Source organism: Oxyura jamaicensis, chromosome 4 (genome assembly GCF_011077185.1).
Source record: "Oxyura jamaicensis isolate SHBP4307 breed ruddy duck chromosome 4, BPBGC_Ojam_1.0, whole genome shotgun sequence".
NCBI lineage: Eukaryota > Metazoa > Chordata > Aves > Anseriformes > Anatidae > Oxyura > Oxyura jamaicensis.
Window position 1 is genome coordinate 87,591,564 of NC_048896.1, and position 26,697 is coordinate 87,618,260.

Consider the following 26,697-nt stretch of genomic DNA (forward strand, 5'->3'; position numbering starts at 1 on the left):
TTACCACAAATCTGTATGTTGGTTTTAGACATATTCTCATGCCTGGTGTCGTGTTTGTATTTAGTCTGCTAGGTTCTCATTTTGATGTGCCCGAGAGTTTGAAGGCTGCTGCTTCCCACCCTGAGAAGTCAGGATATGTTTTTACCCCGAGTAGGAAAGCAATGTCACTACTAATTATGAAAGTTTAGAGAATGTCTGTGATTCTCATGACTCCTGGAATGTCAGGGAAAGGAGAGCCATTCTGCCTCCCTCCCTCTTCTGTATGCTTACTCTCAAATTGCAAACCAGCTTTCACTCTATAGTGCCTTCTTCAAACTGTGTTTTTGTTTTTTCTACCATATCCTTCATGAGGTTCCATGAAAGTCAGTCAGTTCTTTGTGACTTTGCATCATGTGGTATGAGTTCTTTCCTTGCAAGGGACCACAAGTATCCTGGGGCTCCAAGGATACCTCCCTATGTTACTTTGCTTAAGCTTTGTGAGCACTGTGCTCTACTGTGCTGAAGGTTAGTCTTGTTTCTTTTCTGTTTCGGACCAAATCCTCACAAATAAGAATTTTGAGATGCCTTTTTTTTTTTTTTGCAACTTCAGTTCTCCAACTGATTATTGGCTTCAGAATTAAGATTATTATGAAATCTTTAAAGTAGTGCATATGTGAGTTCAAACAACAAAAAAAATAGACCTCTTTGAGCTAGACAGCTATTAAGCAAAATTTAATGCGGCTCAATGGATGTTCTTTGAATCCGAATACAAATGTTTGTACTTCAAACTTACAATCTGCCTATGGTCTTGAGCTGAGAAAAATATTTCCATGTAAACAGAAGAAAAGGTTTGCTTAATGCAAGTATTTTGAAAATATTGCATAGATACCTTGTGTTTGTGGTAAACTTTATGCATTGTTCTGATCTAGCTCTATATAGTCAAGAAAGATGTCAGTATGGATGCCTTCTGTTTCTAATTCTCTCATATGTGTTTTACTTAGGGGCTCCAAGTTTTGTATATATACTATAGATTGTGGCTACGGAACAACTTTAAAAGCAGCTGCTTTGGGAGGGGAAAAAAAGGATAAAATTCAGAACACTAATAGCTGCACTGAGAACTTGTTGAGACTTTAGATGGTGCTGACGTTAAATTAACAAACAAATAGAGTAACTTTTAATGCTATTATTTAATATTGACTACATCAATTTTTACAAAATTTAAGGAATAGAGGTCTTTAGTGATGTGCTGTTTGAGAAAATATGTATCATAAATCTTTCTCAATCTTGATAGTAACACTGCTTTCATCTTGTATTGGTGCTATTTTGATAGGTACCTCTTGAAATGAAAGTTTCTTTTTTATTGATTTAAAACCTGAGTACCACCAACAGTAAATGCATGGATATGCTAGATATAGACCAATTTAAAGATGTTGAGGGGGAAGTATTTCCAACACAAAGGATAATTCTTGTCTTATTATTCTTTTATTAGAATGTAGCTGTTTAATGTTTATCAGTGTATTAAAACCTTGTATTTCAAAGAAGTTTCACTTCATAGGTTTTGTAAATGAGTAGAATTTGCTAATTTTTATTACAATACTTAAAAACTAGTCAGGGAGAAAACCTTTTCTGTTAAGGAGAATGAAGGGCTGAATGTATTCACTATATTTTGTTTTTAACTTGAAAAGAATGTTAAGTGCAGACTGTTTTGTGACCCTGATAGCATGCATAATTCATGTGTATTTTGTGTTTAGGTATAATCGTAAAAATGGAACATTGCACATCATACATAGGATGTGAGATTTCTGAAGTGCCTTTATCTGATGCTGCTCAGAGGATTATGTCAGCTTTACAGTCTGTTCCTACAGGAATTCAGACTAGCAGAAAAAATAACCAGAGTGAGTAAATCTTGATCTGTTTGTGTCTATATTTTCAGTTGAAAAACTGAAATGCAAACAAACAACAATATCGAACCTCTAGTGCCTATTTAAAAAGAAAATTGAGTGTTTCTAGGTTTAGAAAATGAATTGAGCTTTAACTGTGGCATTTGCTGGGATGCTTCTGGTTAAGTGATGCTGTGTAAGTGCAAGGAACTAGGATATTGCTAGTACCCTGTATTTCATTGTTGTTTTTTGAATCTTTCCTAACCTGTTCCTGCTATGTGGTATAAAAATAGATGAGAATTTCAAACTGTTAATAGTTTGAAATTCTGACTAATACTGTTTGACTAATACTGTAAACTAAATGTATGTTAACTTGAATCTGGACTTGATACTTAAAGATCATTAGAGGTACTGGAGAAACCACTGAGTTCTCCAGACTAGTATCTGTTCTTTAAATACATGCTCGTTACCAACTCACTCTTTGTGAAATTCTAGGAGAAAAAGTGAACGAAAGTCCAAATTGTAGTGCAAATTAGGTAATGTTAAAAGTGCCTCAGCAGATCTTTGACTCTGGGCAAAGCCCAGCATCCTACTCTGAATGTAGTGGATGCTAGTGAGGTTTTTCAAGGAGATTTTTAAATTCTCAATTCTATGTATTTCGTAGTTTGATCATGTAGCTCTGGAAAGAAGTAGAATGCTAAAGGTTTGCTTAATTTCTGTTCTCTATTTTCTCTGGAGAACAAGATCCTGGAACGTTATCTGGTCAACAGGATTTAAAACTAAAATTTAAATATTGCATTTGTTCTTGTTTATATGGCATTCATTACAACCTCAGTTTTATGAGAATAGTAGTTCAGGCTCTTCATTCACTAGTAAGACAGTGGATCAGTGGAGCCTGATGGTATAGCAGTGAAAAGGGTAGTAGCTCATTGCTATGTAAATTGGTGATGCACATTTGAAGACATATGGGATACATTCATCTTAATGTAAAAACCAAAAAACAGATTATTTTAAAGAAAGTGAGATCTCATTTCAGCCTTGATTTAATTGCTTTTCTACTTCTCTTGCTACCTTGTCATTTTCTCTGTTAAATGTTTTCTGTCATAGATAAGGGAACTCTCCCTTCTGTGTGATGTCTGTATAGCTTGTCTGTATAGATGTCTGCTATGTTGTCTGCTCTTGATCCATTCACTCTGTCAAGCAGTAAAATGAGAGATTCTCTTTCTTTAAAAGCACAATGACGATGTCTGGTATTTTTAGCCAATAGTAATTGCGGTCTTTGTAGTGTTCCTAAACCTTTATTCACTGGGTATTGAAAGAACAGTATAAGCATTTAGTGGCAGCATGTCACATGACTAGCTTTTTTGTTTCCTTTTCTGTAATTACGATTGCTTCTAGTCTACAGACTTAAGAACAAATTTATAATTTGAATTAGTTTTAGGAAAGTGCCTATATACATAGCTTTAGCTGATCAAAACATGGATCTGTGGAGGAAAAAAAGTTTGCCTTAAAAAAAACCACCAAAACAACAACAAAAGTTGGTCTGTTTATGGCTATATTGGACTGTGTTTTATTGATAAGATCTTTAAAGTTTTAATTCCACTTAATTAGGAAGTCTGTCTTTAAAAGGTAAATAGTGGATTCACATAGGATAAACATCTGTGATGATGTGGGTGAAATTGTGGTCATCTTGGTGCTTGTAATAGTTCCATCCAGCAGTACGTTTTAATGCAAGGACGGCTTTCTACTGCCACCTGGTGATTCTTTTTCATGAACCAGAAATTCGAGGTGGTGTGGTGATCTAGTTACCAGTCATACTGAGTACTGTGTGCTGAAGGAGAGCAATGTAATCCTCATCTTCTCTGGAGGGTGAATTTGTTTGACGGAAAAAGCATCTAGCCATGAAGTGATTAAAAGCACTGACTGTAGACTCACATTGCTATCATTAAGTGATAGTTCTATTGTGGGAAGTGTCAAGAAAACCAAACCTAAGGTGTTTGACACTGTAAGTTCAGTTATACCATATTCACTATTCTAACAGTTCAGATTAGGGGGCTGTGTTGGAGATAAAATGACTGAACCTGTCTGTGATACTATAAAGTAATAAGCATAGTTTCTTCAGGAGACTGAGGTAGTCTTTTAAGATGCTTTTTTTGGTTAGTCTTTTAAATATAGGATCCTGCTTTACCCCATCAAAACTCTTTAGAATACAGTTTCAGTAAATGGAAAAAAATCCCCTTATGCCTTGTTTGATATTGGATGGCAGCTTGTTAGATTCAGAATGTGTTTTGCTGCTGGTAATACAACTTTGTAGCTGAAAGCAGCAGCGGAGTGGATTCTGTGTGGACCAGCAGTTAGAAAGGGACAAAATGCATATTTTGCCCAGGAGTGCTTTTTTTAGCTGGGTGGTAGAAGGATCTAGAGATAAAGGACTTGTAATTACGAACTCTGAAGACTCATGCACTTCACGAGAGTTCTCCATTGCCTGGCTCCTCTTATTGTCTTCACCGAATCTGTAATTACTGCTAGTCTGTTTAGCCCTTGTTCTTTTATTCACTTGCTTCTCATCTTCTTGGGACTATTGGGCTGTGTTGAGTGTAGAAAAGAGAAGGCATGTCTTAGCCTTTTCATTCAGCGTGGTGCAGAGTTCTGAGGTGTATTTACAAAGCTTCCTTAAACTTTCAGAACTGTAGGCCAACTATTGCTGGTAGTTTGGTGGGCCCAGGCTAACAGCTGTGCTGTGCATCAGTGCTCTGTCTTAGACCCAGCTCTAATAATAACCCTGCTCCTTGTTGGGATTCTGGTCATTATTACCTTTCTGTTTATTTGGTAAGTCTGAATTTTCCTTGCTCTCTGCTCTCGTCTGGTCTTACAATACTCGTTCTCTTGCGAGGATGAACAATGTAAAAAAAAAATAAACCTCCCAGTGAAGCCTGGTCAGTTTTCTCTAGGGCATGGTAAGTTAAAGATGCATTTCTGAATAAAGTGTACTCCTGAATAATATTTTGGAGAATAATACTGTTTAATACCAAGTTCAACTGTGTGAAGTGTGTTGGTTTTTTTCCTTGCTCAAGCCTTTATCTTTACTTTGACCAAAAAGGGATGTGTTTTCTTGAAAGAAGGTGGTATGCATTTGTAAAATACTATAGTAATGCTTCTTCTGAATACCGTGAAAAATGTTTGTCTGCTATGTAGCAAAGCTGAATATAATTTTTTTCAGAGCATGCTTTAGCATGTATATTACATATTCAGGAACCTGCAGAACCATTTTGAGGTTGAATGGTATTAATTTGAGGAAAACAGTTGCTACGTAAAACTTGATTGCAATTATTTTAGGTTTGATAGAAGCGTTGGTAATGTAACATTGTATGTAACCAAAGCTGTATGCACTGATCTCAGGATCATTTGTACTGTAAAATGTTTTCTTTTTTTTTAAGGTATAGAGAAGACTGAGGAAAATAAGCTAGGTGATAAGGATGCACATCTGAGAAATGAAAAGGCAAGCACACTGTAAGATAAAAGACCACTTAAAAAGCCACTCTAATAGAAGTTTTGAAGTTATTGACTGGCTCTTTCATAACAGGTTTTATCACAGTACATTGCATATTCTGATGGTTCAGATAACTTTGCTCTTTAGTCTTATTTTCCACTTGGCATCTACTTACCTTTGAGTTTTGGTCCTGCTTTTCCTTTTTATGTGAAGTCTTTTGTGACAGATTGATCTGAAATAAATGAGGTTGACACATTTAGATAGTTATTAAGGAATAGAAATGTTGTCAAACCTCAGTCACTGAACAACCACTGGCATCCAAAAAAGTCCTCCAAATTACAGTACGCTGCTTTTCATAGTAGTAGTGAAATGGCTTATGTTTCGTAAACCGTTGCCTCAGCATAAAATTGTCACCTCGTCTCTAGCATGGTCCATATAATGCCCATGGGGTATACAGTACAGCCATTAGGTACTATGTCCTATAAGCTGTGTTAAATTAATGCATCGTTCTGTCTACTAAATGCCATGAGAGCAACTGCATGGATGAAGCTTTAGGCATTATTTTTTACCTAAATGTATTCATGTATTCATACAGGAAACCACTACTTTTGTCCATTACATAAGGACAAGACTTTTTTTTTTTTTTTTTTACAGAATAAAGAATTCTTAAAGCATATTTTTTTTGGTTTGTGTTTTCTTTTTCCCCAGAATAAAAGAAAGGTCTGGGAATAAAAATACATGTTTCCTCATTGATACTAGAGAAAACATATTTAAGAAATTACTGCTCTTTTCTTGTTGGCTGTACTGCTTTCAACAGATGTTAACACTTTTTTTCTTTTCTAGTGTTGCTTGTGCTACATCACTTTTTCTGTTCTGTACTTGTTGCTCATAGGATTAACATCTTCAAGTTATCAGTTTGCAGCACTGTGGCAGTGTCTCATCACCAATTTCTCCTTTTCCACTTGTTTTACGTTTCTCATCCTTCCACAGGCTGGTACTAGTTATGTCAAGTGAGCTGGTTCACATGAAAAATGTCTTTGTTTTTAGGAAGCTTAATTTTTGGTGGAATCATCTCCCTGAAGTTAGTTTAATGTGCATGCAAATGCCAGCCAAGAATGATGGATAAGTGGGGCAGTCCCAACTTAGACTGTGATTGAGAACCGTAAAGTTGGTCAAATGAGCTGTGGATATTAAAAGTGAGCTCCCCAGCTGCAGATCATACAGCCTTCCTTACTCTGACTGGTGCATGGTTCATGCTTCTGCAAGTCCATTCAGGTTCCTCATGAAGCAGAGAAGTATGTTTTTTTGTGTGCATGGTGAGGTAGTTTCCTGCAAATTGAATTGTCTTATCGATAGGCATGAGGAGAATGACTTAAGAAATGGATGAACATATATAGTAGTGGAACCTCTCTTTGTAATGTTGAGGAGCTAATTTTGACACACCAGATCTAATAAAATTCTTCTGCAACCACATAAATTATGAAGCGACATCCTCTGACTTAGCCTGTTGTTTACTTCCAGCTATGTCATTATTTCTAGTAGATGATCAGTTCTTCCCAGAAGCTGCTGCTCCTCTCTGGTTAATCATAGTTCCAACTATATTATTCTGACTTGATAATTAAATTTGCTTTGTTCTTATTTCTGATCTTTTAAAAGAGAATTACTTATTCCTGATTCTATAATTACTTCAGTGTCCTAATTCAAATTCTACTATATGTTAAACAATACAAACTATTTGTGATTTGACTGGAGAATACACTTAAGTGGATTAGCTGTCTGTCTACGGTTCTTGAACAATCAGTCTTTCTGTGCTAATATTTTTCCACTTACGGTAGCTTTTTTTAGTGTCTCCTTTGTGATTAGCTTTGCCTAAGTCCAATTTATTTGTCGGCTTTCAGAACAATCACTATTCATTTTGGTAGCAGCAAAAGCTTAATTAAACCTTTTTCTGTTTACTTAAAACCTTTTAATTGTACTTTTTTTTTTTTTTAATTTCCCTGTAGAGCTGATCCTGTAAAGTGTGTTCTTAGACAGTCTAAGGCTCTTTCATCCTTTGATTCCATAGTTCTGAGGTTTGGGAGGGTGGGATCTTGGTTAAGGAATACTGCAAACCAACAAAAAAAAGTATTGGCTTTGCTGTTCTGGTTTGCTCAAACAATAGAGTGAATAGAAATGGATGATATCCTTTAATCAGTGGAAATTGTTGTCTTGCTCTTGATGTGAGGCCTGCACAGCAGTAACTTGTGGTTCTTTTAAAGCAAGAAGGCCTCAGCTTTTGGAATGACAGAGGTACTGAAAGAGGCTGGTGATTCTACAAGAGCAGAAAATGCAGTAGTTATGAGAGCCTTCAGTTACTTTGCCATGAAGTATGTAAAAGTTATGCTTATGCATGATGCTAAGACTAAAACAGAGAATACAACTGCTTTGCCAAGCAGTTAGGGAACTTGCAGGGAAAACTGCTTTTGATTTGATCCTGCGTAAGATCAAGATCAAAATATTCCTGCTGGAAGATGCCCTGACAGGGACTACAGTCTTTCTGAGGCACTAAAGATAAGTCACTATAGGAATGCTTCATTTCAAAAAGGAAATTGCATAAAAAGGAAGGAGCTTTTAAAAGAAAGTATAGGGTGTTTCCCTTCCAAAAGCAAAACATTTGTAGGTAATAAGGACTTACCCAAAACAGAGTATTGGAGGCTTAAAACAAATCTCTCTGGGTGTGGGAACAGTATGGCTAAACAACAGTATGAAAGAAACAACTAAACATCCTGCAACTCTACAGAATTTGTATTTTGTAAAGAACGCAAGACAAAGAATCCCTCCTGGCTGAAGAGGGTGTAGAAGAAACTAGCAAGATAAACAGTAAGAAAATACAAGGGCCAGCAGTATACCAAGGAAATTTCTGAAGGAAATCAAGGGTGAAGGATTATAATTATGTTACCATGCAATTTCTTGCTCTAGGCTCTTTAATAGCAGTTTAGGAAAAAAAAATGCTGCTATAAAAGGATGCAGGGGACCTGTGGAATATGAAAGCTGTTGTGGACATAATGGTTTAAACAGAATAGAGTATAATACTTAGCCATACATCTGATAATAAGGTGCACCTTCTATGCAACTTTCCTATGAATCTTTCCTATGAATTCTTGTTGTGTCTTGCAATCCTGTAAATTTTTTGGAAAAGTCAGATTCAGTAGACTCAGAATTTCCAAAGCAGTATTGTGGTCCCTTGCCGAAAAACAAACAAACAAACCCTTTGAATATTGAAGCTAAAGATGAAAATGAAAGGTCGCCTCTCTCTTCACACACAGCTCACTAATGACCTAGTCACTGTGGAAGACCGGCTACTGGACTAGATGGCTCCTGTTAATTTGGTGTTGTTAGTGTTGGACTAACAACAAGCACACAAAAAAATGTGGTTTTGGATGCCAGCAGTATAAGTCAAAATCATTTTTACTGATATATACTTGAATTTTGGCCTCTTTGATACAGTTCCCTTAAACTGTCTGTCTGTTTTGGTGGTATCACTGAGGTTTTTTTCTTCTGTACAGCATCACTTCCTGAAAAGCTTTCTGAATTAACTCAGGGATGTTTATTTTTGTCTGCTAATAAGTTGAATAATTAGTTCACTGAAAAATTTGATTTTTCCAGGAAATCAATGATTCCACAATTGCATTATTAAAATCATCTGCCAGCCCTGCAAGAAGTATTGCTGGTCAGAAAGTCAGGACAGTAGATACCAATGAAATGTTTTCCTATCAAGCTACCACAATACCGAGCTTTTACTGGGATTTAGACTTACCTAAATGGGAATACGGAGAAAAAAATCTTTCAGTAGGAGCAAAAAACCTGAAGCATGGTGAAAAGAATGTAGCTACTCCCCTTAAAAGAAAGCAAGATCTACCTACATGTCGTTTGGAGAAAAAAAGATTAGCTGTAAAGAACTACGCTTCACATGAAAGCAGATATAACTGGACTTCCAGACGAGCAGAATTTTCTGAAAATTATCCTTGTGATATCAGGAGTTTGGGATATGAAGAAAAAAGAGAATTGCTTGCAAATATAGAACAAGCAGTGGCTTTTGTAACTACCATGCTATTTCAAGATGGTTCTTCACAGCTCAACTCAGAGCAGGTTAGTGAATGATGTGTTTTGTTTAGAGGCAGTTTTGTGGGACCATTTTAACTGTACATATGACTCCAATAAACACAAAACCATGTTCATTGGGACTATGGAATCCAGACCAATTTTGGATATTCTTGCTTACAAAAATTTAAATGCAAAATGAGGTGAATCTCTATTTCTCACTACATTTTATTTTTCTACGATGTAAACTTTAAAGCGAATGTAACCACTTGGGCTAAACAGTTATTAGTGTACTAGTGAGACTGCTTGAATATTTTTTTATTCTCTTTGTACGGTGGATTTTGATTTCAAGTTCAAGGATGCTTTTGTCTGCTTCTCTGTTCTATCAATGGTGTATGCAGTAACCGTAGTGTACATGATGATATTCATATGGTAAAGTACTTGGGAGGTTTTCTTCATTGAATTGCATAAAATCTGTCAGAGGAAACACTTTAATTATACTTAACAGGTCTTAACTTCATCAGTAAAAGGAATCGTTATATTAGTGAAGAATCAGACAGATCACCTTTGTTCTCCCAGTTGCTCTTCAAGTGGCTGTACTCGGAATGCTGCTGATGAAAGTGACAAATTAATTTATTTAAAAACTGATTGGTCACCTCTTTGGAAACAAGAAGAACAGGCTCACAAGAAATTTGCTTGGTGAGAGCATGTAGAAATAAAATACTATTTTGCTTTTCATATGCTTTTTGGCAACAGTATTGTTTGGTTTGGAACAGAATGGTTTGGGTTGGAAGGGACCTTAAAGATCATCTAATTCCACCCCGCACAGCCCAGGCTGCCCAAAGCCCCATCCAGCCTGGCCTTGGGCACTGCCAGGGCTTGGGCATCCAAAGCTTCTCTGGGCAGCCTGTGCCAATGCCTCACTTCCCTCTGAGTAAATAATTTCTTCTTTAATCTCTCATCTTTTAGTTTAAAGCCATTACTCCCTATCCTATCACTGCACCCCCTGACAAAGAGTCCCTCCTCACCTTTCCTGTAGCCCCCTTTAGGTACTGGAAGTCTGCTGTAAGGTCTCCCCAGAGCCTTCTGTTCTCCAGGCTGAACAACCCCAACCCCCCTCAGCCTCTCCATAGGAGAGGTGCTCCAACCCCTTGATCATCTTTGTGACCCTTCTCTGGACTCATTCCAATATGTCCCTGTCCCTTTTATGCTGGGGGCCCTATAGGTGAATGCAGTGCTCCATGTGAGGTCTGATGAGAGCAGAGCACAGGGGGACAATCCTGCTCCCTCACCCTGCTGGCCATGATGCTTTTGATGCAGCCCAGGACAGAGTTGGCTTTCTGGGCTGCAAGTGCACGTTGCCAGCTCGTGTTGAGCTTCTCATCAACCAACACCTTCAGGTCCTTCTCCTCGGGGTTGCTCTCAGTCCATTCTCTGCCCAGCCTGTATTGGTGCTTGGGGTTATGTTGTAGTGTTTTTTTTTCTAGGTTGGAATTTTAGTAATAATTAGTCATTCACTTAGAAAAGCTTTATCAACACACTATGGTTATATGGCTTAAAAAAAAAAAACTAAAAATTTTAAGACTTATCTTCCATTTGCTGCACTGCATTTCTTACAAAGTAAGAAATCATTTGGGACATCATTATGATACATATCCTTCTTGAGCCCTGCTGGTGTTTTTAATTTCTGAGCACGGAGTGCAATAGGCTTGTTTAATGGCTGAGATGATGAATGAGGCTTTCTTAGGATTCAGTAACAATATTACATCCAAATTGCAAGCAAAAAAAAAAAAAAAAAAAAAAAAAGTAAATGCGTCTGTTTAATAGTTGGATTAAATCTTTAAAAAGTATGGTTGTATTTTAAACTTCCACTTAGCATAGCCAAAATCGTTTTTTATTCCTTATTATTCACTTCAAAATAGTATCCCATAATGGCAGGGATGAGACTGATCTTTCAAAATAATAGTTGCATATTAAAATTTCTTCAGAATATTTTATAATTTTCAGTAATAGCTGTTTTATTGTAAACTACTGAATTTGGGGAATTAAATTACAAAGCATTAATTTTCACAACGTTAGACTTTCTTGCTGATCACGTCTCTGCACTGCTCCACTGTATGACTTGAAACAAATCACTTCACTTACCTGTACTTCTCCAGATGCAATGTTGGAATTATAAGACGATTAGTTTTATAAAGCGTCTTCGGTTTGATTGTTCTGAATTGAGCATAACGTCAATAAAGCAAGCTCTTTTGAATAATAAGAGCTCAAGAACAAACAAGTTGAATAAGTGTATTACCTATAGGCTTTCATTTTTCTAGGAACGATGTAGTTGAGTAGTGGATCAAAATGATATACAGTAATACCTTATGGTCCTCACAATTTATAACCTAAAATCTTGGTACTCTGGTCTTATATCACTAAAAATATATCAGCTCAAAAACGCTATGAAGAATTATTATTCTTCCGTATCACCTGAAGTAAAACTTACAAAAAATGACACACATTAGTAAAATCTAGGTATACTTCAAATGTTATACATATAATACATAAGAACTATAGACGTTTTCAAAAATCTGGCATAATATGAAGCATACTAGACTTAGAGCAAATTAACGCTAAGCAATTAGGTCAATTTAGATTGTCTAACAACTTTTAAATCATGATTTTACTACATTTATTCAGAATCTTCTGCGATCTCACTTTGTATAGTAAACAGGGATGCAAGCTGCAGTTTTAGATTAAGGTTGAATATAATTTCAAGTGTCAAATAAGGATTTCTTTTCTTTATGAGTGCATGGTAATTCATCTGCTAGGATGTTTAATTTCGTATAGAATGAAGCTTCAGGAATTGAATTGAGTATTTAATATTCAAATACAATATTCTGTTCCTAAAGAAATGTTTTGTATTAGATGTTTAGTTTAATATTATTTGCTAATTAAAGAATAAATTAAATGGATTAACCAGATCTAGTAGCAGCATAGTACATGTTAATAAATTTCTTTCATGCAGGCAAGTGTTGTTTCAAATGCTATGTTGCAAAGTTCCAGTTATTTGCTTCAATGCAAAAGATTTTCTGAGGACAGTACTTCAAATTTATGGTAATGAAATTAGCTGGAAACAAGGTAATTGTCTAATCTAATCTATGACCTAATCCTATAATCTCTGTGCCTGTGATGTTTCTGTTAAAATTACAAGGTGTAGAAGCAACTAGATTAGTGTTTAGGTAATATATTGGAGAACAGAATTTTAGTATTGTGGAAAAGAAAACCCTTCTTGGGAGGTTTATGGCCACACAGTCGTCATGTCAAGATTCCATATTTCTCCTCAGAGTAGGAATCAAAATGTTGAATAGTTTAAGGTTAGATTACAGTGGAAACAAAAGCTTTCAACACAGTCCTGATGATAGCTGAGAAGGTTGAATTGCTTCATGTTTCACGTTCCGTAGAAAGACTTCCTCTACTCAAGAGGATAGGATGAAATTCTAGAAATGCTCATAATGGTTAAAATTAGGAATCACTTGAATGCTTGTCCATTTATGATGTGTGTCTAATGGAAAGATGGATAAAACTCTAGAAGTATTTCTTAATATAGGAAGTAATTTAAGCATTTTGATTGTCAGAAATAACTTATTTTTGTAGTTGCTGATAGCGTCGTGTTAGATCCAAGGATTGCAGCATGGCTGATAAACCCCAGTGACACAGTTCCCTCTTTTGAATGTTTGACGCAGAAGTATTTTGAAAAATCTTTTTCTATGGAAACAGAAAATACAGATACAGGCACTTTGAGAAATGCATGGGTAAGTAGTTTGTTTTAGATTGTGGTTGGTTTAAAAGAGGAAGGAGATATTTAAATTATTGCTCTTGCCTACAAAATATTGCAGAAAACAAAGTGCATAATACATTTCAGGCAGAAGAAAACTATAATAATACTACTTGTTGGAAATCTAATGTTAAAGAAAGGGGAAGGAAGGAAGGGTTCTGTGCGTTCTACCAAGATGGGATCAAATTCTCCAGGAACAGTTGCAAAATTCTGCAACTAAACCCAAAAGTTCAGTAATAAAATTAATATTAAACTCATCTTTTCTCTTTCACCTATCTGCAAACAGATACCAACCATCATTTCCAAAATGTCTAATACCTTGCTCCTTAATTCCTGTGAACATGTACCCTTTATTTAGCTTATTATTAACAATTTTACTGAATCTTATAACATTCTGGTAAAGATACCATATCATAAACTGATAGGAAGGAGTCAAATATGACATTACAAGCATGTGTATGAAGTATATTAAGTTTTACTCTGAATGCTTAATGAACTTCTTGAGAAGTTATTCCCAATGCTACGGAAATAGTCTTACTGTCTGTTGAAACTTATTTACTAAATGTTATAAAATTTTGGTGTTGGTATTTTTGGGCTATTGCATTCTACTCTGGATGCATTAGCTGTCACAGGTTGTGTGAATGTTGAGAGTGTTAGTGCTGGAGGAAACTAATGATAAAAATAGATGTACAGTAGGCTAAATGATGATTTATTGAAACCTTTCACTTTTTAGAGGTGTTGCTTGTTCAGACACAGGAGTCATATCATGATTCTAGAGCTTCTGGGATACAAATCCAGTGATGTCAAGTGGACTTGGAATATGGACAGAGCTCACTTGTATAAGCACATACCCAACTGTATAGGCCCTTCTGAGACAAATAAAGCCAGTTTACTTCAAAACACTATCTGTAAACTGCTGTTGTTCAGAAACTACTTCAAGAATTAATTCCCTATTAGTGTAGGGAATGGAAAGAAAGGTAAACAGCCAGAAGCTATACTCTTGCAGGTTATTTTTACTTGTGCTGTCCTGTCGTGTGAGTCAGCATCCTTGTTTCTTTCCGTATTTTCCCTCAGTCTTTTGTTCTTCCTACATCACATCTATTTTTAGTTTTCATTTTTCAGCTTTCTCATCCTGATTCCCATCTCTGAGTTCAGTATTGAAGTCTTATTTTCCTCTTGCCCTGCTTTGGGCCTAGTTTCATTCCTTGCCCCAGCCATCTCCAGTGCCTTTTATGCTGATTTCATCCAAGTCCCAGTTTATGCCTCCCTTTAACATGCTGTAATTATTCTCCCCCCTCATTCCTTACCCAATTCATTAGTTTCCTGGACTCTCTCACTTGTGTGACTTCTCTGTTTGCCCAGTCAGTACCATTTGTCCTGTGAATCCTATCTTTTTGCCAGATTTTCTCTGGAGCCTTCTTGCTCTGTCTTTGGTGATAAGTTCCTAACAGTCCTCTGTTCTCCCAGACGGCTCAATGCCAAGTGATGCCCCACAACTTCTGTTTAGCTCCCTCTATATTTTGCTAACCTTGTCCACCCAGCATGATACTTGGAATGGCGGCTACTTTATTCTGTAGCCTGCAGCTCTGGCTACTCACTCTGTGTAGCCAGTGTATCCTGTGTAGCATGGAGTGTGTGCTACTTGCTGGTCTGTATATTAGGTCTTGTGTCAAAAGGCTCCACAAAAGTGGTCATAGTCCATGTGCATTGAAACCTTTGCTGAAACAGGTGCTACACATCATGCTGCTTTTGTAATTACTGCCTTTGCTGATAAGGAATCCTGAAGTCATTGGAAGCCTGTCATTGAGCTTACTTCCACCTCCAGAACGGATCAAGTAAGCTGGCTGTTGCTGAAAGCACTGCCTTTTACTGGCTCATTTGTTCCAGGATCACTGGGTATGGACAAGGTTTCTTGCAGTCAGGTTGATGGGTTTTTGTTTTCTGGTATGTGGTAGGAAAACCTGCTTGCAGCGAAGATTACCGTGAAAGTGGAGTAATAGAGTTGAGGATTCTCAAGTTTCCAGGGATATGGAAATGATTTTTTCCCTCCTTTTTATGGAAGGGGCTGTAGCAAAAATAGCTCACATGATGAAATGGTGAGCAAGCTACTTCCATCAATCAAGGTTTTTTCATAGTATGTTGCTTGTGGTAACTATTATTCATGATATGGTGGGGTAGGAGGGTATGTAGAGTTTTTTGTGAGATTGAAGGTTGGCACTGGAGGGCTGTACAATACAGAGGTCAGAAGAGAAATACCTTGGCATGTAGACCAATGGTGTTCTTTAACCTGTTCCAATCACTCCTCTCAGCAGACATCAGCTTCCTTTTGTTGTCTGATTCTTTTTGAACACACATGCCTCATTGATGCATTTGTCATGTTCATTTAAACACAACCTCCTCTTTTCGGATTCCAGTGAGAGAATCTTTTGACAATTCATCTCCCCTCTCCCTTTCTTTCAGTCTTCTAACTTCTAGCCCTGATTTCACTAGACTAGTGCCCACCTAATCCATTTTGTTATCTACATGTAAACTGGATTTTGTGTTTTTGAATTATAAGTGCTTTCTTAAAATCTTTATCAACACTAATTTTAACTTGCTACCCATTAAAATGCAAGTTTTAAAAGACTTCTGTTGACCAGAAAATTAATGGCTCTTTGTCTATCTAAAGCTCCATGGTGAAAGAACATGCAGAGGTGTTTGCAACAAGAAATTAAATGTTTGATATAGCAAAAAGATTAGAATAATAAATACCTAGCCAATCAGACCAATCAATTCATTCTAGTGTAGTATTTTTCTAACTAAAGCCATATTTTCACAAGGACAATTATTTGCATGCAATTGAAGATGGTGCAGTTGTCTCAGGCTGGATATTTGTGAAGTGTCATCATTGGAACTAACCAAAAATTGTCCTAGCACTTTGATTATACTTACCCCTCTTTTGCTTTAAAAGAACTACTGTCTGCCTGGACAGATTAAAAGCCCTGGAGGACCATACTGTTCTGACATCAGACCTGTTTTTAAGAAGATATTCTTGGCAACAACTTCAATCGCAATCTTCCTGGTTTAATCCATAATTCATAGCTTAATGACATCCAGTTTAGTAGTGATACCATATCTGGTTACATTCCATATGCTCTTCCAGATAATCTTGTTTTTGTTTTTTACAAAACATTAGATGCTTCATTCAAATTGAAGCATTTTCTTCATTTTCTGTGCGGTCTTAGAGTAGAGTGTAAATCTGATAACAAGTAGAATGTCCTTGCATTCTCATCACAGAAGGACCAAAGGGAAGATTCTGAATATATCAAGTGAAAACTGTGAAACTGTGGAATGGGCAACAAAGTTTGGATTTGGATTTCTGAGAGTTTACTCTGCTAAGGAAAACACCTTCTAGCTCAGTTTGAGCGGAGAAAACAAAACATATTTCTTCTGGAGGATATTTTTTTTCCCCAACTTTAGATATTTCATGAAAGCAGTAAGGTAAGAAGGTTATAGAGTATCTGCAGGTCTGTAGAGAAAAGAGAGACTTCTGCAGCTCATGGCATAAGATCCTCTCTTTGTGTTCTGCCAGCTCCAGGACAGGGATGCAAATAATAAAAATGAGCACAGAATAATTATGATTCCTTCAAAATATATATAGGGTAAATGATAAACCTGGAGATAGCTTACTTACAAGGTGTTCAAGGAACCCTGTCAGTGCTTTTTCAATTGAGAAGCCTTCCATATGATTTCATGGCCATTTGGTGTCCTGTCAGTCAGGATGAGTCTGTTTACTATTCTTGACAGAAATATGTAATTCACTTGGGAAACAGATCTTGAATTTAGTTGGAACCCTGCCTATGTATGCTATTTTAGTAAAAAATGATCTTGGAATACCCTGCTCACCAAGAATCTAGCCAAATCTAGGTCAGTCCCCAGCTATGCAGTTATTGAGAAGGAAGCAGTGAATGTAATCAGATTATCTTCTAAAGTGGTTAGGATTCTATTGTCCACAAAATTGGCTTCTGCTCTGAGTCTTCCATCAGATGTACGTTATACTTACGTTGTTAAACATGAAATAGTAAGCTTGAGCATTCTGCATTTCTATCTCCTATAGGTATTTTTTTCCAAAATATTATTAACAGGAATCTGAAGTCAGTATTGCACTGTCTGGCATAATTGTCTTGCACTCTGGGTTTCTGGACTTCCTCAAAATTCCATAGTCTTGTGGGGCTTAATGAAGATTTTCCCTGACTTCTCTCAGGATGGTTTTTCCTTCCAGGGATTTTTTTCTTATTGTTCTTGGTGTTTTTGTTTTGTTTTGTTTGTTTGTTTTTTTTTTTCTTCCTTTTCTTCCTCACACATCTTCCCCTCTAGATCCTTTACCATCTCTGTTGCCGTGAACAGATGAGCTTCCATGTAATTACAGGTAATGAATCCACAGTAGTTGCAACCTAAAAAGAAATCCTGGAATCATTATTGATAGTTTTCTGTTGGTTCAACGTGTTGCAGCAGCTGCAACAACAACAACAAAACAAAATATAGGTACTGTAAGGAAAACTATTGAGAGCAAGAAAAGGGTCTTTTTTTTTTCTTTTTTTTTTCTTTTTTTTTTTTTCTGGAGTAACTCTTGGTGTACCCACATCTTGAAGACTGCAGTTTTGGTCTCTGCATTTCAAGAAAGGCATAGTGGGCTTATAAAAGGTACAGAGAAGGGTGGCTGAAATTGCCCTTCAGAAGATAAAACAGCTTCTTTAGAAGGAGAATGTGAAAAAACTGGGGTTCTTTAAGTGGGAGATGGAAAGACTGGAGGGCACCCACTAGCAGTTTTTGAAGATATTACGGAGGTAGTAGAGAAAGCCAATGCAATGGTACTACTCAGCAAATACTGCAGTATTATAGCCAAGAGTCATTTGATGAAATTAGCAGAAGAGGTTAAAAAATGATATATACATTTATTTATTATATATATATATTTAATGCAGTTAGTAATTAAGTCTGTATTCTGTAGATACTCAAGAAAATGGTAAACTTATTTTTGAAGGAGTCAAAATCTGCACTGTCCCTTAGAGATGTTAGTCTAACTTTTTCATGAAAAAAATCAAAGTCTGTGGATTAAAGAAATTCTAGAAAGCCAATTGTTCTACACCTACGGTGTGTGAAAATAATTGATGTATCATAGAATGGTTTGGGTTGAAAAGGACCGTAAAGCTTACCCAGTATATACCAGACAAGTATAAACTGCAGTCGTCTAGAATGCTCTCCTAGGTTCTATGGTTTGTGGCCCAGGAATTTTATGAGACCGTGCTTTTTGTACTTAATAGCTTGCATGAGCATTTATTCCATAATTTTGATTATTCAGTCATTATCAAAGATGCATGCTGTGGGAAATAAAATCTACATCTGCAGCATTTTTCATACCTTCATCTTTCTTGACAGGAAGTTAGCGATGAAAATAGGCTCTTTGTTTATATTTTGTGTTCTAGCTTGATAAATTTACGTGGTTGATGTTACTTTTACTTTTAGTCTTTGTGTTCTTGGAGCTTTTGTTTGTATTTCCAGTCTGGATATTCACATCAATATGATCTTCTAGTCAACTAAACAAGGTAGTACGTGTGAAACTTCCCTGGAACAGAAGGAAGTGAATAATTCAGATACAGAAGAAGCGCGGTACAGATAGAGAAAGAAATATGCAAAGTACTTTTCCTCATTTTACAAGTAGTAGTAGAATTCTGACTTCAACATCAAAGGCAGTGTGTAGTGATACTATTTCTCAGTACTTGGTCTTTGCAAAATGTAAATAAAGGAGCAGGTAAAATCTAAATGAACAGTACTCCTGTGTTCATGATTTTTTTCCCAAAGGTCGAAAAACATTACTTAAGTTTTAAATACAACAGGAGACAAATACAAAAATATATTTAAATAGTTTAATCCCATTTAAAAATATGTCTGAATATTTTAATCTTAAAAGTCTTTATTTTTTTTTATCAGTACCAAAATTTAGGTGTAAACTTGGAGAAGCTTTATAAAGTAATGGCAGACCTTACTCATGACTTACAGGTAAGATTTGAAAAGTAGTTACTTAACTAAAACTTCTCAGGTATTATAAATTAAAGACAGCTAGTGACATGCATCTAATTCAGATCAGAATCTCTGTATGAGTAAAACAGCAGTCTTCAACCCTTGCCAATTTCCAATGCTGATCAGCATTTAAAATTGTCCATCAGATTTGCCATTGTTTTTCAGAATAATGAAGTGTCTTACTCTGAAAGTGTATCTTGAAGAAACTTCCTATGCAACAGTTAACTTAAATATTTAAACAAAGATTGTAAGAACAGGAAAAATTCAGAATGTTGTGATTTTTCATTTTCCATTTTAAAGCTATATGAAACTATCTAAAAGTATTAAGAGTTGAAACAATTTAGTTGTTTTTCTTGGTAGGCACGTTTAGAGAGTGTCTTCTTTGGGTACAAAAACTCTAAGCATGTCTATCATCTCTGTAGGTTAGCCCTTAGTGAAGTTCAGAATGCATCCCAAGAATTCTTTTATTTTTGTAGGGGTTCTGTTCTGTTTTGTTTTCTGCTTGTGATCATATGTCTGGAAATGTTCCAGACTTCAGGGATATGCTCACGTTCTGGTGAAAGGTACATAGAATCACAGAATGGTTTGGGTTGGAAGGGACCTTAAAGCCCATCCAGTTCCAGCCCCCTGCCATGGACAAGGAAGCCTCCCACTAGACCAGGTTGTCCAAAGCCCCATCCAGCCTGGCACTGCCAGAGCTGGGGCATCCACAGCTTCTCTTAGCAACCTGTGCCAGTGCATCACCACCCCCTGAGTAAAGAATTTCTTCTAAATATCTCATCTAAACCATCCCTATCCAAGGGATGATAGGGGCTTTCCTTGAAACTGATGTGAAATATATTGTAGGGGATGAGACAATTAGTTGAACCAGGTTAGTCTGGATTTTTAAGTGGCCCAGCAATCCTTCAAACTGTGAAAGAAGGCAATGGAGAAACATCTAAGGCACAGAAACACTGATCACCAGCCTATGGGGGAGATTTATACAAATACTGCTGTCTAATTGCTTCAGTGGCTAGAGAAAAAAGACTTCCTGTTGTTTGTAACTGAATTGGGTACATAACCCCATTATCTTGCATCTTCTTCCTAATGAAAACAAATTTGTGAATTCTGAGAAGTTGCTTAATTGCTCAAGTAAATAAAGGGATAACTGTATGTTATATTATAATGGATCTTACTCTAAAAATAAACAGTTTAGAAAAAACGAGGTCTGTATTTCTTTTTTACTCTTCCTGTACTTTTCCCTACAAAATGATGTGATAACTGAATATAGCTTTTAGATACTATAATTCACACTAAGTAGAATTTCATTCCACAGACAGCCTTGTCATATGAAAAGGGATTATATAGAAAATTAAATACTGCTTACTGAAAAATGGATCTGCATAATGATATTATTATATGTTTGATTTTGTTAATTAAAGTTGGCTGATACTGATGTCTATTTGTATCTTGCTTTACAGGTTCAAGGTTTGTGGAAATTATTTTGCACATTAGAACTTCCACTGATCAAAATTCTGGCAGGTATGAAAACTTAGCTCAAAATACAACTCTTCACCTTTTTCACACAGCTGCTTACTATGCTGACGTAGGATGTTATCATAGAATCACAGAATGGTTTGGGTTGGAAGGGACCTTAAAGATATAACTCAGAATACTACATGTTACCTTATCCTTGTAACACCTACGTGAGTTAGAGTTCCCATTTTACAGTCTGAATTATGCAAGATCACAATTGTCAATTGTAAGTGTACTCTGTATTTAATTGTGTTTACAGTGATGGAAACACACAAAATACATGTGAACAAACAAGAACTGAAAAAAACATCAGAGATTCTGGGGGTAAACTTTGTCTTTATTTTTTTCTTTTGAAAATTATATAACATTTTTCTGCTTTTACACAGAATAACAGTGAAAAAGAGGAGGAATTTTTTGTTTGTTTGTTTTATCACATTTTATGTTACGTTTATTTAGTCAAGCAAAAGAGATATTTGCTTCATTAGCTTTGCCCCTGAACTGAGAATGCATTGCAAAATGCACAGATCCTTTTGGGTTATGGGTTGAATGAAAGTTATAATGAATGTTTTTGAACCTACAGTTGTCAGTAACCATCTTTCTGAGAAATGATACACATTTCTGTCTCTCTTTACAAATAAAACACTCCACAAATTATGTGTTCTGAGAGTTCCAAGTTTTCCACTTTCCAATTGGTAAAAATAGCTACAAGAGAATCCTTTTTGTAGCATTAATTCTGAATAGGTAATCATAGTGGTCTGACAGTTTGTAAGTGTACCAGAATAATTTGCACAGCTCTGTTTCTCACAGACCTTTGTAGTCTTCACTAATTTAAATAAATTTCCAATGACTTTTGGTAGTTTTTACTACATTAACCCCTTCTCAGATCACAAAGAATTGTAGATTAAAAATATGTAAGCAATCCACTGTAGCAGATAGCCAACAATGCTTACACATTATGAAGTATCCCATTTGTAAGTAGCAGTTCAATATACTCATTAATCTAGGAAGCAGCAGAATATTGAAGAAAATAATAATTGAAACAGAATAATTCTGATGTACTCATTTGTAGCTGAGACTCAAAGAGCTTGAACAAGAAGCCCATCAGATTGCTGGAGAACGATTCCTTTTGACCAGTAGTAGTCAGCTTAGAGAGGTAATATTCATACTGCTGTTATTACCTAAGCTATCGGTTCTGTAAATTTTTATGGATACAGAAGAATTATAAAGCATATACATTTGTTTTTACAACTTCAGATTCTTTTCTAAATACTTATCTTTTCTGATTATAATGGAGGGCTTGAATTTTCTCATAAATCTGACAGTTTTGGCTAATCTGTATTTGACTGAATTTAAAGAAATAAAGCATTTTAATTTAGTGAATACAGTAATGTTACATATGCGTCAAAAGTAGAGATTTTATCTTTTAAATTATGTGTTGATTCTCTTCCCTACAGTATACTGTTTTCCTTGAAATCTGTTTTGTAGACTGAAGTTCAGGCACGAAATTTTCCATTCTTTTTCAGCACTTGAAACACTGAAACAGTTTTCTTACATGTTTTGTTAATGTAGGTACTATTTGAAAAGTTAAAACTGCATACACTGTGTGAGAAAATTCCAAGAACTGAAAGGCAACAAGTGGCATCCACCTCGGAAGTCGTGGTGAGACAGGGAAAAGTTTTTTTTTTAATTATCTTCATAATTTAGAAAAACTTCCAAGTTATGTTTCAGTGAAACTGACACTTGTCTAAAGTTTCCCTAACAATCTTGGTTTATTTTTTAAGTCACATTAATCACACTTCATTTATTTGTGCCAGAAATGAAAGGGATGGGGGCTGTCCTCTTAGTACTTACCAGGAATGGAAAGGATAGAGGAGAATACTACTGTCATTGACATTTGTCAAGCTTCAGGTAGAAAAACAACTCTATAGTGAATACACCTTTGTCAGAAAAGAAGGAAATAATCTGTAATTTTCTGACCTGAAATTCTTGGTATTTCCTAACACTTTGTAGTGACTCTGCAGGGATCTAATGCCAAATCTCCTCTTACCTATGGACCTTACCTTCTTATAAGTCAGTGTGGAGCTGGCAATAAACTAGTCTAGAGTTGTTTACCTTTTAGGATTTCTCCCTTGCTCTGAAACAAGAATGAAAAGTGTGTATGTTTTTTATCTATTTGTGCTATTTCGATTTTTTTTCCAGAACAATCTGTGAATAGGTTTACAGGTGTTCTGCTTGGAGATAGCATCCCGCCTTCTCTCCCTCACAGACTGAACACCTTCTAAAGAGGAATCTGATGCCTCTGCAGCCTTCTTTCTCTTCAAGTTGCTCTCCCTGAAAAACAGAGCACCTACCAAAGCTGAACTTCAGCTATAACCAGGGTTACAGCCTTTAGTACCAGCATGTGTGTATGACCATCTTCCTCAGAGGAGGAAGACTTTCTCACTAATCAGATTTTGATAGCTAAGTATGACTGGTTGTTGAAACAGACCGGTGGTGAGAGAAAATGTAAAACCTGCTGGGGAAGAAAGAGCAACCCAGGCTTTCTCTTGTGTTCAGTAAATACAGTTATATTTGGAGTTGTATCTGCAGGATCTCAATAGAAGCCTGTTCCCTTAGAGCAATAATGACCAGTTTAGATACTTTCACTCACCTTTACAAGAGATCAAATGTGTTTTCAGATACGGTGTAGTGAATACTGCACATATGAAACTTCTCCATATTTTTTTTCTGTTAGTGTTGGAGCAGATCATTTTCAGCAATGCACATGTTCAATGTGTGATCCCACAGAAAGACAGAAACTTGCCAAAATAATTTGCCTATAAATGATAAAGGCAAGATCAAACTGTAGATTTCTTGGTAACTTCAGAGGCAAATATGGATGCCCCTTCCTTTTGTTAAAATAATCACAGAATCATAACCCCGTGTAGCTGCAATTGTATTGCTCTAGTTTATATGGGAGTCAAACTGAAAATATACAACTCATGGCTGAAAATGAGCACTTTTGGGGAAAACAGAAATATAGTATTTGTTTCTCAACTGTGAGAGAGGAAATTCAACTCTCGGGCTGACTGTCTGAACTACCAGATGCTATCTCTGGGTTAATGTCAGCAGCATAACCACAAAAATTGCACACTATTGATGGAAAAGGAGGCTTCATAGATCAGGTATGTAATCTTGGTGAGTGACAGGGAAGACCTGAGAGATACAAAGGATCAGTGAAATAAAACACGTCTTTGTGTGAGAACATAAGATTTCTTGCAGTCTATCAAAGCAATGCTTTTTTTTTTTAGTCCGGTGCTTTTTCCTACAATTGTTGATATTAGGTTAATTAAAGAAATGTAATCTGAAACATTATTAACAGTTAAATAATAGTTAAGTAATATATTGTCTATTCCTGATAGTATGAAAAAAACTTACAGTTTTTAATCACCATTCTGGTATAATTGCATCAGTTTTCCACCCTGAGCTGTGTAGTTCCAGATATTTTTGTTGTAATTCTAAATATCCAAGCTCATTTGACTATTTTTATTAACAAAATTTTATGTCAATTTACACTCAAAGTTATCATAAATTTGCTTAATTTTATTGGTTTTGAATTTGACAATTTCAACTTTTTTTTTTTTTAAATTGAAAGTCTCCTGGAATTTGTATTATTGGATGAACGGAATAAATTCTCCTTTTGCATTTTGTGTGTGTGTATACATACATGATTATGTATACATATATATCTACATACATGTGTATATATGTATAAATATGTATTATTTTGTGTACTTTTTCATGTTATCTCTTACTTAGATGCTGTCTAGCACAAAAATGAAACAAAGGGCCATATTCACACGTACACACCCTATGCCCTATATGTTTTCTATGTTCTGTGGAACAGCTTTTGTCTGCAGATCTTTTTGTCCCTGTCTAGAATGGGAAAGGAAATGAAATGCAAAGGGATAATCTCCAGCCCTCCTGCTGAAGGCAGGAAAGAATGAAGGCTCCCCTGGGCTTGGGCTGAGTTTGCTTGAAGGACATTATTCTTAGCCAGTTTTTCATCCTCTCAGCTTGGTGAAAGAATGTCTTCCACCAGAACTTATGCTGTATTTTACTTACTGACAGTTAAATGTGAAGTATCAATCAGTGTTTTAATGGTGAGGTTAAGATGGCTAAATAATACCCCTTAACAGAAAAATGTACCAGTAATTCAAATTCTTTATTTTGCAGCTGAGTAAGTTGCAAGATCTTCATCCTTTGCCTAAGATAATGTTAGAATACCGGCAGGTGAGATGTGTTTACATAATGTATTTGCACTGAAGCAAAATTAGCAAGAAATACACTCACAGGTGAACAAACAAAGTTGTATCGGGTTAAATTATTTCAAATATTCATTGAAATTTAAATTTGCAAGCTGTAGATATTCTTAAGAGTTTTTAAATTTCATGTTTATACTTTAGTTTTGCACAATGTTAGATTACAGCTAACAGAAACTACTGCAAAAGCACTTGGAAAACTTCACTGTTAAATTTGTTTAGTACTATAAAGCACATTCTCAGGACAAAATATTTCTTTTCTGTATTCTGAAGAAATATTGTCATGATAGTAAGGGAGATGACTAGTTATATTTTTTTTAGGTGAAAAGACCTTCCTGAAAATCCCAAATTACCTAGTTAGTTCTTATGCTTAATGTTTGGGTATTCAGCTGATGAGTTTACCAGATAGATTATTATTATTTAAAAAAAAAAAAAAAAAGTGGAGTTTTTTTGCGTGTGGCTTTTTTGCGGTAGTTTATTGATGGGAAGGGGGAGGTTTAAGATATAAAAGTATAAATTCCAATAGTTCATTTACTAATGTCTTTACAGACCTGGCTTTAGGGTATAACCTAGCACTTTCCTAACCTATGCTAATAGGTCAAGCTACTAGTGAGTATGCATCCATTATTTTCTAAGGTAAAACTGTCTTTTAAGAAAGTCTACAAAACAAGTTTATATGCATTTGAGATTAATATCTTTAATGTGAAAATCCTATTTGTATGAATAAGTATTTGTCTAATACTTTCATGTAATTCAGGTTCGTAAGATAAAATCGACCTATGTGGATGGACTACGAACATGTATGAGAAAGGTAAAGAAAGAAAAGTAGTCTGTAAAACTGTATTTCAAAGAAATCATAAAACAGTATGAAATGATTGCAGTATTTACAGTTCTTACTTTTATGTATGGAAAATTACAAAGTATTTTTGACTTTGTAATCACAATTGCAGTGAGTTTTCTTAACTAATATTAGCATTAATTAAACTTTAGAGAAATATGTCCTTTTTAGATGTATGGCTTCATCCTTTTTTTTTTTTTTTTTTTTTTTTTTGTGGGTATGTTTATTTTACTTGACTGTAGGGATTTATTTCCTCTACATGGAATCAGACAGGAACTGTGACTGGCAGAATTTCATCCAAACATCCAGTAAGTGACTTTAAAACTTTTAAAGTTTTAAATTTATATTTTTAAAATGTCATTTCTATAAAATATTACATATTTTTAATTTATGGAATATTCTAATTTTCTTGCAAATCTAACACTTGCCATACTATAAGTAAAGGGGAGGCAGGAAAAGTGTATTAAATGGGTATTTTACCCTAGAACATCTATTTTAATGAATGTTTTCCATTATCTCTAGATCAGAAATTAATAATTTTTCCTGAAGCTTATGTAGAGTGAACTGTGAGCCATGCATGCACCCTCTAGACTTCTACCGAATGCTGTTTTTTTCCTTATAATAAGTTCATGGTGTTCTTGAGCCACTCTCTGTAAAGGATTGGTGAGCCTGGAAGCTACCCCGGGGATTCCAGAAAAAAAGAAAAAAAAAAAAAAGGAGGGTGAGGAGGG

At 35.7% G+C, this 26,697-nt stretch overlaps 1 protein-coding gene across 1 annotated transcript in view; it reads left to right on the forward strand.

Annotated features, from left to right (window-relative positions):
• The first annotated feature begins 101 nt into the window (after window positions 1-101).
• POLN (DNA polymerase nu) overlaps window positions 102-26,697 on the forward strand; it is a 99,459-nt gene continuing 72,863 nt past the window's right edge. The window contains exons 1-14 of the mRNA XM_035325660.1: window positions 102-652; window positions 1,731-1,874; window positions 8,995-9,477; window positions 9,938-10,128; window positions 12,443-12,555; window positions 13,072-13,229; window positions 19,223-19,291; window positions 20,773-20,833; window positions 21,087-21,151; window positions 21,897-21,980; window positions 22,397-22,486; window positions 25,043-25,099; window positions 25,886-25,939; window positions 26,209-26,274. Of these exons, the coding sequence (XP_035181551.1) occupies window positions 1,800-1,874; window positions 8,995-9,477; window positions 9,938-10,128; window positions 12,443-12,555; window positions 13,072-13,229; window positions 19,223-19,291; window positions 20,773-20,833; window positions 21,087-21,151; window positions 21,897-21,980; window positions 22,397-22,486; window positions 25,043-25,099; window positions 25,886-25,939; window positions 26,209-26,274 (1,566 nt within the window). The 5' untranslated portion in view covers window positions 102-652; window positions 1,731-1,799. The remainder of the gene's footprint in view (window positions 653-1,730; window positions 1,875-8,994; window positions 9,478-9,937; window positions 10,129-12,442; window positions 12,556-13,071; window positions 13,230-19,222; window positions 19,292-20,772; window positions 20,834-21,086; window positions 21,152-21,896; window positions 21,981-22,396; window positions 22,487-25,042; window positions 25,100-25,885; window positions 25,940-26,208; window positions 26,275-26,697) is intronic.